The sequence below is a fragment of the Heptranchias perlo genome, chromosome 11 (genome assembly GCF_035084215.1).
Source record: "Heptranchias perlo isolate sHepPer1 chromosome 11, sHepPer1.hap1, whole genome shotgun sequence".
Lineage (NCBI taxonomy): Eukaryota > Metazoa > Chordata > Chondrichthyes > Hexanchiformes > Hexanchidae > Heptranchias > Heptranchias perlo.
The window spans coordinates 57,093,269-57,110,669 of record NC_090335.1 but is presented as its reverse complement, the minus strand read 5'-3'; the positions used below and the strand labels follow the sequence as shown (position 1 = coordinate 57,110,669).

Genomic DNA, 17,401 nt, shown 5'->3' with positions numbered 1-17,401 from the left:
TTAGATTATGAAGAAAGGTTACATAAACTAAGTTTGTATTCTCTGGAATATAGAAGGTTAAGGGGTGATTTGATTGAGGTTTTTAGGATTTTGAAAGGAATTGATAGGGTAAGGGGACATAACCTTAAAATCAGAGGCAGGCCATTCAGGAGAGAAGTTAGGAAACACTTCTTCATGCACTGGGTGGTAAAAGTGAGGTGCTCTCTCCCACAAAAAGCAGTACGTGCTATCTCAATTAATCATTTTAAATCTGAGATCGATAGATTTTTGCTTGCTAAGGGTATGAAGGGATATGGAGCCAAGGCGGGTGGACGGAATTAGGATACAGATCTCATTGAATGGCGGAACAGGCTTGAGGGGCTGAATGGCCTACTCCTGTTCCTATGAAGAACAGCAGGGAAGTTTTCTCCAGTGTCCTAACCAACCTAAAATAGATTATTTATTCTATTGCTCTTCAGTCAGTTGGTTTAACTTGATTGGTCTCAAATCAAAATGATGTACATGACATCTTCTCGTATCAGTCGAAGTGACCTTTTATTTGCCCTTCCTGATCATTTATTTAATTGCTGTCCGTGGGACCTTGCTGTGCACAAATTGACTGCCATATTTCCCTACGTTACAATAACTACAGTTCAAAAGTTTTAAAAATTAGCAGTGAAATGCTTTGGGACATTGAGGTCATGAAAGGCACTATATAAATGCAAGTTTGTTCTTTCCATTAGAATATGCAGCACATTGGAAAAATTGCCTGCAAACATTACTTGAGTATTTTTCAGTAATCTTCTTAATTCATACCTCTGGAACCAAAGTGTTTTTGTACCACATGTTCTCAATAATTGCTGAGCTTTATTTTACTGTATTATGGGAGAGTAGCATGGCCTGGATGTATTTCTTATTTAACAGATTGTAAAGTATGTGTCGCAAGGCACTTCTCCATGAAGCAGTTCAGCTGACATAGACCTGAGATAGATTACGTACCTGGTAGGATCATCTTCATCTTTTGAATGATATGTAGCCTTCACAAACTATAGAATAGCCCAGCTTGATAGGTTCTGGGGAAAACATGTGCTGATCACATGTGAAAATGTGACTTCAGTGGAATGGCAAATCAAGGGGTGTATATAATGGGCGACTGATCCAATATCACCTGTTTTACGCCTCCGCTGAAATTGAAAGTTCTCTCCTGCATGTGCGAGCCTTGATAGTGAACGTCATCAGCATTTCAAACAAGCTTGATCAAATCCTCACTAGGTGTCCACATGCACTTTCCAGCAGGTGTCATTGTACAGCAAGCAGTAGCAGGAACTTGTCTGATTTTTCCTCTTCATAGCTCAAGAGTAGAGGCCTTTTCTAGCACCTATATGGATGCTAAATAAATACTTTATTTTTAACAAGTGAAATACTGTGGGTGAAAACACAAGAGAGAGTACTCTCATTCGTTACCAAAAACTCCCTTAAAATCCACGGTTTTTCTTGGTACCAGTCCCAAAAAGAAAATGGATATGATAAGATTGCAAATGATATTAAAATGAAAAATATACCATTTTTTTGTGAAGCTCAATGCATCGCAGTTTTGGAAGCAAGTTAAACTTGTGAAATACTAAGGACAATGCATGAGAAGTGGGAAAATACATTACATTTTCTCCCCTCCTCTCCTGAAGGCATTGATTCCTTGCTGAGTTCCATAGGTCTCTCCAGTGCCTTGACCAAGTGACCACTCTTGCTGTGTAAGCTTACATGTTAGGGGCAATAATGCAGCCTGCAACCCCCCAAGTGCCAAAACTCTATATTATTGGGCATGGAGGCCCGACATACATACCTTGAGGCACTGAATGCAGGGGGGAGGGGGAGCACTAAGAGGGCTTTAATTCTGCACAAAAGCTCATTAGGGCCCCAAAAATTAGGTTTCCCCATTTCAGAGCTAGTGCTTACGGAGCAGTGGTTCTGGCTGCTCTTCACCAGGACTGCAAAAATCCTGGATCATTTGCCTCTCCCTAACCCATGGGTGCTGGGGGCCTTCTATTTCACCCCTTCCGCTAAGCTAAGCTGAAATAACTCAGCACAGACTAGGGATTGAAACATGGATTGTTCTGGTCTGTACAGCTCAGCTACTGGCTGCCAGGAGAGGAGGGGAGTGGGGAGAAGAGATGGAGGAGAAAGGGAAAGAAATATTTCCGAATATGGCTGGGTGTCTTCTGTAACAGGAGATAAAGTAAATATTTATTTTTATGAAATTACATTTTTTTTTAAAAACATTCTTTCTCCAGAACATTCTAATACAAATTGAAAGCATGAGACTCTGTCCTTTGAACTATTAAGGAGTAATAAATGCAGTATTTGTTATTTTCAAAGAACATAATTCACAGTCCTGGAATCCTGCAAATTCCATGCCCCAAATTGGCATGATCTTACGAACATCAGAGTGAATCTATAGTCATCTTGGCAAATAAATTACATAACTATGCCCAAACTCAAATGACATAACTGCATAAGTAGCAGTAACATGGATGAACAGGTAATTCCATGTCACCAAGTCAAATTATGAACCATAACAAATCTTGAGGAAGGTCAAAAGCTACTTTTATACTCTTTACTTGAAATATTTTCATCATCTTATCCCATTTTTTAAAAAAAATCAAACTATTAGAAAAATTATCAATTTGAACATTTATTACTGTTTAAACGGTGATTGTAAGTAACATCACTGGGGTGCGAGCTTCGAGAATTTTCTGTTTCCAACAGTGAAAGGAGCTGAATATTAATTGTATTTCAGCCCTGTGTGGGTGTAGTAAATTCAGTTTCTTCAGATCACTATCCAAACCACTCCCTGAGTGATATAATCAGCAATCACTGGCAAAACTATTTTTTTTCCATCTACAGAAATAACAAAAGGTAAGTTAAGATCAATCCAATCTTTTTTTTGGATAGTTCAATCCCCTGTTTCGTCATGGCGTTCAAGCCCGTCAACAGAAAGCCTTTCCGACGCCTATTCTCTCCCGTGTCCTAGAAGGTAGCTCTCAATACCACGTGGCAATTGTAACTCCTGCTGTTCCACACGCAAGAGGATTTACACATTCTCTTGTGCTAAATCTTCTAATAATCCAACGATTAGTGGTTTGTTTCCCCGGTATAGGTATAGGTAGAACTCCAGACAGCCTGGGAGGCTGTGCTCAACAGCCTGCAGTAACATTGATTCTGGTATGAGAGCACCTTTGTAAAAGATTCCAACAAAGCTTACTTCAAAATTTTCCAGTCAAATCAAAAATTGTACTGGATGATTTCAACTTCTTCAAAAGCATTTGTTCAGCAGAAACATTATGGTACACCATCTGCAAATTCAACAGTACAATTAATATAGTGTTCAAAACATACTTGGAAATATCACCTTACTAAATCTAATTCAAAGACATTTTATTTCTAATAATATTTTCATTCATAAAACATACATTAGGTATGGGTATGACTGGTAGTTCAGATGTGAAATCACAATGAGTCACAGGGCTTGACTTCTTTCTTGCCAGTGACCCAGAGCAGGGTTATCACTAGATTATCGAAATCTGGCAGCAGTAACTCATTGAAAGAAAGCAGCTTCTTTAATGATCAGCACCAACACACACTGTTCTACATTTGATTTTTGCAATTGAAGACTCATATGGTCGCAGAATAAAGAGAAAATGTCACCTTTTCTTTCACTCGGGCAGAGATGGGTCCCATTACAAATCATTCACAATTATTAAAGAACAGCTGTAGCTCCCCATCCCCTTTGTACAGAATGAAATGGTCACCGAATTACAATAACCCGTGCTGTGCATGTTTTCCATTTCAGCCAAGCACAATATGAAATGGGCGAGACCCCTACAACGTCTAATTCCACACACCAACTCTGTCATTTTATCTAGCAATAAAGACTAGTTTCAGTAAGGATGATTTCCACTTTCTTGGAAGTTGCCATCCATTGTACTGTAGACAACACAAGCAGCCTTTAATCACCATATCAAGAATGCACACTTTTTTCCACCCCAACAGAATGCAGGAATGCTATTAACATATGGGGAACTCTTGTTAAATCATTATATATATATATATATATATATATATATATAAATAAATAAAGATAGGGTTTCATGGTATCTCCCAAGTTAAAAAAAAGAGCCCTCTTATATTGACCCATTTACTTTTAGCCAGCAGTACCAAGCAGCAACGGTGTGTCAGACTATAGATTTGTCTTGTTTCTAATCATATAAGACTATGGGGTCAATTTTAACCCTATCAGCTAGACGGAAACGAGTAGGTAGGTAGTTAAAATTGACCAGGTGGCTTACTCGTCGATGTCCTGCCTGGATCCCACCGTCTTTGATCTTAACATGCTTTTCTGAACAGGCGGCAAAGGCACATGCCTAAAGCTGGCGGGGTCCTGCTTTAAATATGCAGATAGCCCTGACCGCTATTTTAACTTTGACCTGAGCGGGGAAGCTGCCACCAGGTGAACTCAAGTCAGAAGAAGATCGGAGACAGAAAAGACCATTCAAGGTACAATTTTTTTAAAACTTTCCTTTGCGGGGCCAAGAGGAGCAGGAGTGATTTTAGTCTTTAGTAGATTTCTATTTCACTAGCACTTACAAGGCAAGGACAGAAGGAAAACTTTGAATACTCAATTTCGCATCTAAACCTAATCCAATTAACTGTCATTGTGGAGAACCTCAAGGACTTTGGAATGTTTTGGAATAGAAACGGTGGCCCAAGTCTTCTGCTTTTTGCAGAATCAGGGCACATCTTCAATATGGCAGAACTTCTACCCGCCACAAAGATGCACCCCTGACTCAAGCTGATCTTCCAGCCTCATGGTCATTTAAATATTTTTGGCAGGCTTTCGCCGAGGAGTCTGCCAGTAGTGGGGGCAGAGATTTGCTGCAGCAGGTCTCAGAGCTGCTGGTACAACTGTTAAAATTCTTTCTAATCCTTTTGAGTCTGGCGACATGGTTTTCTGGATTTAGAAATTAAATGTGGGGAGTTCAAAACTAGGGGCCATAAATATAACATAGTCACTAATAAATCCAATAAGGAATTCAGGAGAATTTCTTTACTCAGAGTAGTGAGAATGTGGAACTCACTACCACATGAAGCGGTTGAGGGCAAGTAGCAAGGACGCATTTAAGGAGAAGCTAGATAAGTACAAGGGAGAAAGGAATAGAAGGATATGTTGAGAGGGTGAGATGAATAAGGTGGGAGGAGGCTCGTGTGGAGCATAAACACCGGCGTGGAACTGCTGGGCAAATCCTATGTAAATTCACCCCTCTGCTGCCAGATCAATGCTGGACACAGTGTCGCTAGGAGTTAAATGACGGAAGTACATTATACAATGTGTTTTCTATCACTTGAATATCATTTCAATGCGCCCAATCATATATGGGCATGAATGTTACCCGTCACTTCCATCAATAAAAAATCCAGGTGTGAAAATGGGCAGGGATGTAATGGAGCACATGCCTTTCCTATTTTCCACCCCAGCTTAGAAAGTGGCAGAGGAAAGGTAGGAAATCCTGATCTGTAAGTTTGTGTATAGTTTTGTAATCTAGTGAAATCTGTTGTATGACTGTTGTTTCTTAATAAACCCAATTTGTTGTTTGTAGCCTGCTATGTGCAGCCTGTCAGTCTTCATTTTCTATCACATGGAAAGACTAGGTGTACAAAGTCTTTTGTACTATCTGCAATAAATTGATCAGCAGCCTAAGGGATTTATTGTTCACTCTGGGCATTCTACTTCAGATTATTTCATGCATAAGGTCTTTCTATTAAGCATGAAAAAAGGTATCTGGAGAGCAGCCAAATCATAACAGCTTGGTTAAATTGGTGGCACTCTCATTTTTGACACAGAAGGTTGTGGGTGCAAGCTCCACTCAATTACAGATGGCACTCCAGTCAAGTTCTGAAGGTAAGCTGCGTTGTTGGTAGTCCTCCTGTTCCCGAGGTCCAGGTGGATGTTTATGATCCCAATGTTCTCCTACAGTTTGATTCTCCCTCAACCATCACCAAAAACAATTAACTGGTCATTCGTCTCATGGATGTTGCAGTGTGGAAAATGCCATGTTTGTTTACATGATAAGAGTCACTGTACCACATAACAATTCATTGTATGTGAAGTGCTTGAGATGTTTCTGAAAGATGTAATAAGGCATTTCCTTCCAATGTATTATGATTTTTTGGTAAAGAAAACAAGCTAACAAACTCTCAGGAGGGGGACTGATTGTAGTGAAATAAAAAATGAATTGCTACCAGGAACTAGATATTGGAGGACTATTCTGTGTATTAAATGGAAGTGATTTAGAAGCTGCAGTTTTTGGTGTAACTGTTTATGGAATTCTACAAAAGAAAAACATATGTGACAGGTGCTTGTATGGGCAAAACAATCCCTGACTGAAGCCAAGCAAGTACCAGCTCTAAACAGCAGTTAATTTACAGCCAACCACATTCAATAATCCCTTGAATTTCTAGAGCCGTTGCAGTTAGAAAGTAGAAAATATTCTGTTCTCCTGTTATCTTTCTTAATGAGAAGTCCTGTACAAAAGTCCTACAGTTTTAAAAGCGTTTCCAAAAACTATAAAGAACCTGGGTTTGACTCAGTGACTTACCTTTCTCATGGCTGACATGGTATCATTGCCATAATAATGCAAAGTGCTATTAGGACTAGAGACTTCATATTTGAAGCCAGCTACGTGAACTTTATCACACATGGTAAGTGCCATAGATATTGCAATGATTCCAGTCGTTGGATATTGAGGTGGCTGTGAGAAAAAACAAGTCAAATGTAAGTGTATTGCAAGGACATCAAAGCCAAAGAAAAAGAAATAAATGTTTGAACAGAGCTGATAGCGTGAGGCTCCTTGTAAATAATATGCTTTATCCAGAGTGCTGAATTTTAAAAAACGTATACTCCCGCGAGATAGATAATACTCATATCAAAAAGGAGAAAATAAAACCATTAAACAGATTAAAAGTTGTCTTTCTTTCAATATCTACTAATATTCCTCTTAATCACCGCAGACATATCACAAAAGAATGCTAACATACATTAAATCATTGAATGGGCCAAACTGATTTTCTGATCTAATACTCTTTGTTGTGGGTCCAATATTAACCCTTGAATATCATCATTGGAACCAGCTGAACAATTTATCTGTTCTCTATACACTTGATTTTTATACTCTGCTAAGCAAATTTAGAGGGCAAAGTAATTATACTTTCTCTTAGGGGACTAGGCAGACTGGTTTAAATGACATACTTAGGGGGTTGAGAGGTTCATGCAGTTTGCACAACTAATAGATTAGACACTGTTTTCTTCAGCAAGGTGACAGCTCTTCCTGACACTACTGGGAGGTGAAGTAGGAGGGGGTCAAGAGAAAGAATTATAAAAGAAAAGATGAACAACATTTCTTAAGTCCTGTTTTTCTGTTTTGGAAAAACATATGACTTAAAACAATAAAAAGTATCTTCACTTCTATGACAAACACCAGTTTCCAGTTGCTATATTAATTGCCCAGTGGAAAAGTGAGACCAGTTGACAGAAAACTATGGGGGAAAAAATTGGATAGGGCCTGTTTTTGGGCGGGAGTAGCGCGATCCGCTATTACCCAGCCCCCACTGGCCCCTGTGCAGGCAGGACGAGACTTTCATCAGGCTTGAGGACTTATCTGCAATCTGCATTGGAAATCAGTGTTGAACGAGGATACCATGCAATTCACACTTTACACCAGCAGGGGGAGCTCTAATCTCTTAAAGGCAGGCTGACTGTTAGAAATCTCTTAAAAAGGTAGCTGGTACCTGTTATTTGCTGAAAATAACAGTCTGCTGTCTGCACGGAGTCTGAACAGAGATCAGACATCGCACACGTAAAACACAGATGCAGGTTCCTTCCCTATGTTTACACACTGATGAGTTATGTTAAAACATTGAATAAAGGTTGCGCACCACTAAATCCCACATCCTCCAATTTGCAAGCCAGACCTCACCAATCTGCTGATCTGAGTTTGTACCGGGCCTACGAGAATGCATGCACCAAGGTTCTCTGCTGATGCACTAGAGGCCTTGGTGCAAGAGGTGGACAGAAGGAGGGACATCCTATATCTGCTGTTGGGGGGTGGGAGGGGGGGGGCAGCGAGAGGCCCTCCAGACATATATCCAAAAGGCAGTGGGACGAAGTCAATGCCAGGCGCACGGCACCATGAACATGGTTGCAGTGCAGGAAGAAGTTCAATGCTTTGACATGAGTGGTCAAGGTGAGTGATGTCAACTGCCACATCCACTGCTCCATGCACTACACCCACCAACCAACCCAGCAACAAACTCTTTCAATCAGTACTCAACTCTTCCAATCAGATGCTTCCTCTCATCCATACACATTACCACTGTTGCAAGCCGTACACCCAGAACTCACAGGCCACATGGCAGCTATTCAACCACAACAGGCACATCACCCATACACACATTTCGCTTTCTTGCAGAAGGTGGCGCATATCAGGAGGCAGCAAATGGCAGTGGCATTTATCCCCTCAAGCCTGTTCCACAATTCAATGAGATCGTGGTTGATCTATGACCTGATTCCATACACCCGCCTTAGCCCCATATCCCTTAATACCGTTGGTTCACAGAAATCTTTCAATCTCAGATTTAGAATTCACAATTAAGCTAGCATCAACTGCCATTTGCAGAAGAGAGTTCCAAACTTCTCCCACCCTTTGCGTCTCGAAGCATTTCCTAACTTCACTCCTGCACATCTTGGCTCTAAATGTTAGGCTATGTCCCCGTGTCTTAGTATTCAAGTACAGGAGACCTCCAAAAACAGTTACAAATGTCTTGGCAGCCAGAAGCAATAATCCAGCCACTAACCTGTAAATCCTGCATGGCCCCTTTAAATAGCGCAGGTGGGGGTCCTCCAGGCACTCTAAGACACGTTCAGATAGGAACATAGGAACAGGAGCAGGCCATTCAGCCCCTCGCGCCTGCCCCGCCACCCGATAAGACCACGGCCGATCAGTGATCTAACTCCATATACCTGCCTTTGGCCCATATCCCTTAATACCTATGGTTGCCAAAAAGCTATCTATCTCAGATTTAAATTTAGCAATTGAGCTAGTATCAATTGCCGTTTGCGGAAGAGAGTTCCAAACTTCTACCACCCTTTGTGTGTAGAAATGTTTTCTAATTTCGCTCCTGAAAGGTCTGGCTCTAATTTTTAGACTGTGCCCCCTACTCCTAAAATCCCCAACCAGCGGAAATAGTTTCTCTCTATCCACCCTATCTGTTCCCCTTAATATCTTATAAACTTCGATCAGATCACCCCTTAACCTTCGAAACTCCAGAGAATACAACCCCAATTTGTGTAATCTCTCCTCGTAACTTAACCCTTGAAGTCTGGGTATCATTCTATTAAACCTACGCTGCACTCCTTCCAAGGCCAATATGTCCTTCCAAAGGTGCGGTGCCCAGAACTGCTCACAGTACTCCAGGTGCGGTCTAACCAGGGTTTTGTATAGCTGCAGCATAACTTCTGCCCCCTTGTACACTAGTCCTCTAGATATAATGGTCTGGGTTAAGACTGTGCGTTGAGTTGAGCATTAAGACACCATTTTGGGACTTATCTCTTTAAATCTGCACACTGATTGTATCCATTTTCTCCTCACTTTACATGCTTCCGTTATCTGCGCCTGCGCTAACTCCTATATTAAGATGGCGTCCAGCGCATGTCACGCTGGAAACGTGCGTGTGCAGCCAAAACGCCATCTTGTCACTTCGAGAGGCCGCTTAGCACCGAAACAACGGGCGCCACACGGCCCAATTTAGCGCTCAAAGTTCTTAACCAGCTTTTATTAAAGTGCTAACTTGGTTGTATGGATCCCTGCGAAGTGGGAACATTTCTCAAGCATCAATGCCAACCGGTGAGGAAAGCAGAGCACCAATTCCACAGTGGTGCACTCAGGGGCAGCTCCCCAGCACAGCCTGCAGATTCAGGAAGATAGGCCTCAGCATACGCTGCGCTGGATTCCCAATTTCATGGGAGGAAAAAGATTTTAAAATTTTGAGGCGAAGCTATGTGTGTACTTTGGCCTCATTACACAGTACAAATTTATATAAATAAACATAAATTGGTACCACTCCGGATTCACTGCACAGTTCTGATGTGCTCTCGATTTGCTGAACACCTGCATAAAATAGGCAATGGCAAGTCTGCAAGCTGTTCATTGAACCACTTAAAACCAGGTTGCCAAATTAATAAGACTTCCTTTCTGACTGTTTTTGACTTGACCAACTGAACTTTGTGCAATGAAGTGTTTTTTTAAAAATGTTGCCACCAACTTGTCCCAGGAGCTGTAAGCAGTGCTGATCATAGGCATTCCACTGGCTGCCTAAGAATTCCTCTTCTCCTCCAAATTCAGAAGAGGGAGAAGCAGGTGGGCTGGCACAGCAGATGACCAGCACCCATCTGTGGGCAGCCCAGGAATTAACATCACGTGACCCAGGTACAACTACTTGCACATGTCAGAGGAGACCTTGCTTTGCTGTCTACGATTCAGCAGGGAGGCAGTCAACGAGTTGTGTCGTCTACTGGAGCCTGACCTTCAGGCAACATCCAGCTTGCTGTGGTAACGTCACTACTGCATTGAACTTTTATGCTACTGGCTCATTTTTAATGGTGACATTTGATAAATTAGTCAGTTGTCTGTACAGTGATCCATCCAATAGGTCAGTGCAGCCTTGTTTACCAGGGGCAACATATTTACCACATCCTGTACAATGAAGTTGAAGGGATTTCCCACTCAGTTGTATGAAGCTATCAAGCAGAGGGTGGCTGGCATTTTGCCACAAGGAGAATGGAAGTAAAAACATTAGAGGAAACAAGTCACTCCCTGGCTGCTCTTGCAGTTCCTAGTGTCTTGATTTCAGAGTAATAGCAGTAGAGGGTTGGGAACAAGTCACACCAATGATAGAGCTACTCAATGTACAAGAACTAGCTAGAGTAGCTCACCACTAATATTTCTTCCTTTCTTGCCAATATTAACCCAGAACTTACCATATGGGAAATAACAACCTCAAAGAAAATTCAGCTCTTACCATTTCGCCATGCTTCAGACTGCCCGATTTAAATAAATGTACCTGACTGCATTCATTCATTCTGATTTCAGTCTCTCTCTCTAGTCTCAATTAAAACTATACAGAAAAATTATCAAAATAGGAAAAGAAAACACAAGTAGCAGCATACCTTTGGCCAAGGGACAACCTTGGATAGATTTAGTAAATCAAAGGCTGCTTTCTGGACAATAGAAGGTTTTAATATCCTTATTTGACTATTCTTGTAAATAAGCTCCTTAGGTGTCTTTTTCCAGAAGCCCCGCATGGACTGTAATAAAATCATAAATGAGGTTGCAGGCTTGAAAATGCATGATAATTACAGTTAAATCTATCCTATCCAATCTTCTTGACATTCACCTTAAGAAGTGGCATGATCTTTCTGTATTCAGTGTACTCTAACATCTATAGTAGGGATCAGGTTCATTTATTCTTTTTAATACCCCATTTTCAACAACTGATCTCAAACGTTGATTCAGAAGAGCACCCCATATGCAAATTTTCATATTTTTACTGAAGTTGCTAAATTTTGATTTATGGAACCATACCCAGCAAGTAGCCAATGTAGGTCAGCGTGCACAGGAGTGATGGGTGAGTGGGATAGGATAGCAGAGTTTTGGATAAGCTGAAGCTTATGGAGGCTGGAGGAAGGGAGGCCGGCCAAGACAGTATTGGAATAATCAAGTCTGAGGTGACAAAGGCACGGGTGAGGGTTTCAGCAGCAGATGGGTGTAGACGAGCGACGTTATGGAGGTGAAGTAGGCAGCATTTGTGAAGGAGAGGACTCGAGGTCGGCAGTTCAGCTTAGGGGAAAATAAGATGCTTAGGTTGCGATCAACCTGATTCCACCTGAGTGTGGGGCCGGGGAGGGAGATGGAATCGGTGCCCAGGGTACGAATCTTGTGGTGGGGGCTTTGGTCATCCCAATGTTTAATTGGAGGAAATTATAGCTCATCCAGGACTAGAGCTGGGTGTAGTCAGTGTGCAAGTAGAACCTGACCCCGTGTATTTGGATGATGTCACCAAGAAGCAGCATGTAGATGAGGAAGGGGAGGGAGGCCACCCTTGCAGGACTCCACATGTAAAGGTACCAGGATGGGAAGTGAAGCCATTGCTGAAGATGCTCTGGCAACAATTCGATAGGCAAGAGTGGAACCAAGCAAGAGCAGTCCAACTGAGCTGGACAACATAGGAGAGGCAGTGGAGGAAGATAGTGTGGGTCAACCGTGTCAAAGGCTGAAGAGAGGGCACAAAGGATGAGGAGGGATAGTACACCAATCACAAAAGATATCATTAGTGACTTTGATTAGAGCTATTTCAGTGCTGTGGCAGGGATGGAAACTTGATTGGAGTTACGGGAAAGATGGGCATAGGTTTTGGAGACAATGTATTCAAGGACTTTGAGGAAAGAGAGGTTGGAGATGGGGTGGTAGTTTGCAAGCACAGAGGGGTCATGGGTGGTTTTTGTTGGTGGGGTGGGGGGGGGGGGGTGGTGATGACGACGGTTTTGAAAGGGAGGGGGACAGTACCTGAGGAGAGAGAACCATTTACAATGTCAGCTAGCATGGAGAGCAGTTTAGTGGGAATAGGGTTATGGAATTTTAACAGAGGAAAGCAGATTTACTCAGAAGCGGTTTCTGCTTTCTGGCCCCACATCATAACCTTCAGGTCCCACTACTGTACTCAATGTGGAGATCGGTGACAATAATCCCTTGGATCTTTATGAGATGACAATTTTTTTTAAATTAACAATTACAGCAAACTCACCACTCTCCTCTTTAAAAGCATCTCCTTTAACCATCGTAAATCTACTGCCTTAAAGGGAACAAAAACCAATGTTGTATCGGCGTCATACTGGCTGCGGTCAGAAGAGAGAGATTCTGGGTAACAGAACCTAAATGTTGTTTTATTCCCAACATCATCTTCGTACCCAATCACAGGGCCACTATTTAATCTTAAAATAATGAGAAACGGAGCAGTGAGGTAAATTAAAAACAGTATCACAACCTATCCAAGGAACATTCTTTCTACCTTTGAGTCACCTTTCGCTTACTAACTAAAATTCTTCCTATTCTAATGGCCTGAAAATAAACTGAAGCTTTATTCAATGAGAACCACTGGTACTGTGTTTACCACTGTGTGTGTTGCACAATTTTTGGTAAAAATCCTCAACTAGAACAATCCCAGCGATACACCATCGGAACTGTATATTCTTGCAATCTTTTTGCCTAAAGGTCAGTTCAAATCTCACTTCTTGACAAAGGTGAATAGTGTGTCGTCTATGAATGAATCTTGTCTGCCAGGGTGGTGGACAGCTTTCAGAATACCATCTTGTGTGAATGCACATTAAACTCCATGACTACAATTGTGTCTTATCTTTAGGGTCAATGATTGACAATAAGTTATGAAAAACGTTTAAAAACTTTCATAGTCAGGTCACTCATGTATCCTCCAGCCTGTGCTCTCAGCTCAAGTCGAATGGCATGCTGACATCTACATCATGTGCACCCGTCAGCATTTTGAACACCTGGCTAACTTCTCCCCTCAATCTTCCATTCTCCAGTGAAAACAATTTCAGCTGTGCAACTCTTTGCTCATAACTTAAGCATCCTAATCCCTTCTTTTAACCCACTCCAATGTCTCACTGTCCTTTTGTGTGGAGATGCCGGTGATGGACTGGGGTTGACAATTGTAAACAATTTTACAACACCAAGTTATAGTCCAGCAATTTTATTTTAAATTCACAAGCTTTCGGAGATTTTCTCCTTCCTCAGGCAAATGTTTCTGTCCTTTGGCCTGGTGCTGACTCTATCATTTTATTTTCTTTCCTGTAAGGAAGCACCTCTTAACATTAGTGTAGCTGACACAGCCATAAAAGGAGGTAAGGAAATGGAAATAGGAACAGTCACACTTTGTGTGGAAGAGGATTCGGCCCACAACATTGAAGGTTGGAAAAAGGGAAGTTGGCAAGGGCACCATTTGAGAAATGAATTCTCTAGAATCATAGAATGATACAGCACAAAGGAGGCCATTCGACACATTATGCCTGTGCCAGCTCTTTTGGTACAGCTGTCCAATTAGTCCCACTTTCCTGCTCTTTCCCCATAGCCCTGCAATTTTTTTCCCTTCAAGTATTTATCCAATTCCCTTTTGAAAGTACTATTGAATCTGCTTCCACCACCCTTTCAGGCAGTGCATTCCAGATCACAACAACTCGCTGCGTAAATATTTTTTTTCCTCATGTCGCCTCTGGTTCTTTTGCCAATCACCTTAAATCTGTGTCCTCTGGTTACCAACCCTTCTGTCACTGGTAACAGTTTTTCCTTAATTACTCGATCAAAACAGTTCACGATTTTGAAAACCTCTAACAAATCTTCTCGTAACCTTCTCTGTTCTAAGGAGAACAAACCCCAGCTTCTCCAGTCTCTGAGGTCCCTCATCCCTGGTACCATTCTAGTAAATCTCTTCTGCACCCTCTGTAAGGCCTTCACATCCTTCCTAAAGTGTGATGCCCAGAATTGGTCACAATATTCCAGCTGAGGCCTAACCAGTCTTATATAAAGGTTTAGCATAACTTCCTTGCTTTTGTACTCTATGCCTGTATTAATAAAGCCAAGGATCCCAGATGCTTTTTTAAAAAAAAAACAGCCCTCTCAACATCTCCTGCCACCTGCAAAGTTTTGGAACGAACTTCAGCAAACCCAGAAATCTGTGCCCCAAGTCCTCTTCCATGCATCCATCAGGCATCATGAACAAGCTCTACAGGTCCCCAATGCATCAGAGAATCAATTTGAAGATCCTTCTCCTTATTTTCAAATCCTTTTACAGCCTTTCTCCACTCTATCTGAGTGATCTTCTCCAGCCATATGCTCCAGAACATACTCTATGTTCCTGAGTCTAGATTACTACTTTAATAATCCACCTGGTGCACCATTGACGTTGCTATGGCCCAACACGCTGGAATTCCCTTCTCAAACCATTTTGCCTGGCTACCTCTCTACCTTTAAAAGCCTGACTCTTTGACCATGCCTTTGGTCTCCCCTTTAGTACCTCCTTCTCTATCCATGTCCACCTCTCCTGCTTGTAAAGTAATCAGACAATCTTGTATTAAAAATGCTACATAAATGTAAGTTGCTGTCAATTTTCAAATGCCTTTTAAAACTGTTCTGTTCCATTAACAACCAGATGGGTCATGAAAGGGGCAATTGTAGAGCAAGGGACTCAATTTTCAAAATGTTAACAAAAACATGTGATACAATTGTAGTGTGCAGTTACACAAAACTGCAAAGATATGATTCTCAGGATCACTGAGAACAAACTAGAACCTTCACATTTTTTACAGGCATATTGTACATTAATGAAAGGACAACAATGCAAACGCTGCAACTGCATATCATTCCCAACACCACCAGTAACAGATTAACAAAGCTATAAACTGCTGTTTGAAAAACAAAAGTCAAAACTTTTTTTTAACATCAAGTTGGATTGAGCCATAAAACATTTTTTTTAAGTTGTTAGGATGACTTGAATTCAGAACAAGTCAAACCATTTAGGCGTCACGTAAACTTGTTTGATAGCTGCAGTAGGCTAAGGGTTAATGAAAAATGCCAAGGCACAAAGTTGTAGGAGTCACTTGACATTTGGAAATTGCTTACTTTGTTCCAGCAGCCCCCACCGTCCAACCCCAATGGACTCGCCAGTTCTGCAAGGAACTTGGAGATCCACCATAAATATGTTTGAAAGCACGCCAGAACCAATTCATGGGAGAAGAGTAATTGCAGCAATTGCTAAGTATTAGAAAACTATTTCAACATCTAGCAACATGATTTGCTATTATTAAATGATAAATGTTCTTAAGAAGCTCAAGAATAAAATGCTCTGGTGTTAATTATACCAGGCAATCTGTTTCGTGTAACGAGGTTTAGCAAAAAATACCTGATGACAACATCATAAGAGTCAATTTTTTTCCCTAGTGTCTTGTTTCGAAGTACTCCTCCATTGCCAACAACAATGCAATTCAGACAAGATAAGCTATTAAAGAGAAAGAGACAAGCATCAAAAACTGTATTTCTGATTTATTGTCCAAGCCCAGTATCATAAATAAATACTTGTCCTGATTTCTAACTCTCCAGTCTAGATACTTCAATATGTACAAAAGTATTTTCTTTTAGTTACTGCCTCTGTATTGCCCTGTTTTTTTTTCATCTTTTGGCATCCCAACACAATGACCAAGCATCTAGACAGGAGCTTCTATCTAATGTAGCCTATCTTGGACATTCCCAAGCCTCTTCCCAGTAGCCTATCCACCCTAGAAACGCCAAAGCCTCTTCCCACTACAGCCTATCCACCCAGGACACTCCCAAGCCTCCACCCAGTGCAGCCTATCCATCCTGGACACTCCCCAGTGCAGCCTATCCATCCTGGACACTCCCCAGTGCAGCCTATCCAACCAGTACACTCCCAAGCCTCGGCCCACTGCAGCCTATCAGCCTTGGATGCTGCCATGACAAACAACATTTGCATGATTATTGTATTCCACATGGGGCAATTGGAATCCAGCAAAAATATGGAAAACAGATATATCTACTTGATCAGCTATGACATCTGTACTCTACTTCTAAGGTCTGAGGGGCCTATGAATGGAGGCTTTTTCCTATATTCACCTCCTCCTCTTAACCCTTTTTTCTTAAAAGGATATGTCCCAGGTGATTTTTACCATTTGGAAGATGGCTGTATCCTAGTTGTACCTGAAGGCTGAATGAATAAGGAATAAGTTTTTGTTCTTCTGGAATAGATGTCCTCTCTTCAATAGTTGTTTTATTCACCTTGCTTTGTTTAAGGCTCTATGCCATGTACCATCCTTGTCCAAAAAGGTAGGTGATCTACTCACAGGCCTCTGCCAATATGACTCTCGGGACACGATTTTCATCTTCAGGTGTAAAACAATTCTAATTTGGTTTCGAATACTTTAAGACCTGCCTGAATCCCAAATGCTAATAGCACTCAATTTTCCAGTTTAACCTAATTTAGTTAATTATTAACAACTCCAGATGCAAACTCAGGTGGATTTAGGTATGATACCAATGACAGGAGGGGAAAATTGCATGCATGTCAAATTTATAGGGAATGGGGACAATTAAAGGGGAGTGTCAGAAGGATGGGAACAAAAATTCAGGAAGCTTCTGGACAGCATGAACAACCTTTGCAAAGGCTAAAGGGAAAGGGACTTATATGTGCAGGCATGAGTTTACAGGCAAGTGACAGTGCAGCCCAACACTTA

At 41.4% G+C, this 17,401-nt stretch overlaps 1 protein-coding gene across 12 annotated transcripts in view; it reads right to left on the bottom strand.

Moving 5' to 3' along the window:
- Positions 1–2,576: 2,576 nt before the first annotated feature.
- Positions 2,577–17,401, bottom strand: part of LOC137327385 (type 2 lactosamine alpha-2,3-sialyltransferase-like) — a 103,580-nt gene continuing 88,755 nt past the window's right edge. For 10 of the 12 annotated variants that reach the window (XM_067993116.1, XM_067993118.1, XM_067993109.1 and 7 more), the window contains 5 exons: positions 16,057–16,152; positions 12,889–13,075; positions 11,255–11,392; positions 6,630–6,782; positions 2,577–3,329 (listed from right to left, as the gene is read on the bottom strand). In XM_067993116.1, the coding sequence (XP_067849217.1) occupies positions 3,240–3,329; positions 6,630–6,782; positions 11,255–11,392; positions 12,889–13,075; positions 16,057–16,152 (664 nt within the window). In that variant the 3' untranslated portion in view covers positions 2,577–3,239. The remainder of the gene's footprint in view (positions 3,330–6,629; positions 6,783–11,254; positions 11,393–12,888; positions 13,076–16,056; positions 16,153–17,401) is intronic. The other 2 variants (XM_067993113.1, XM_067993112.1) reach the window with 2 other exon arrangements.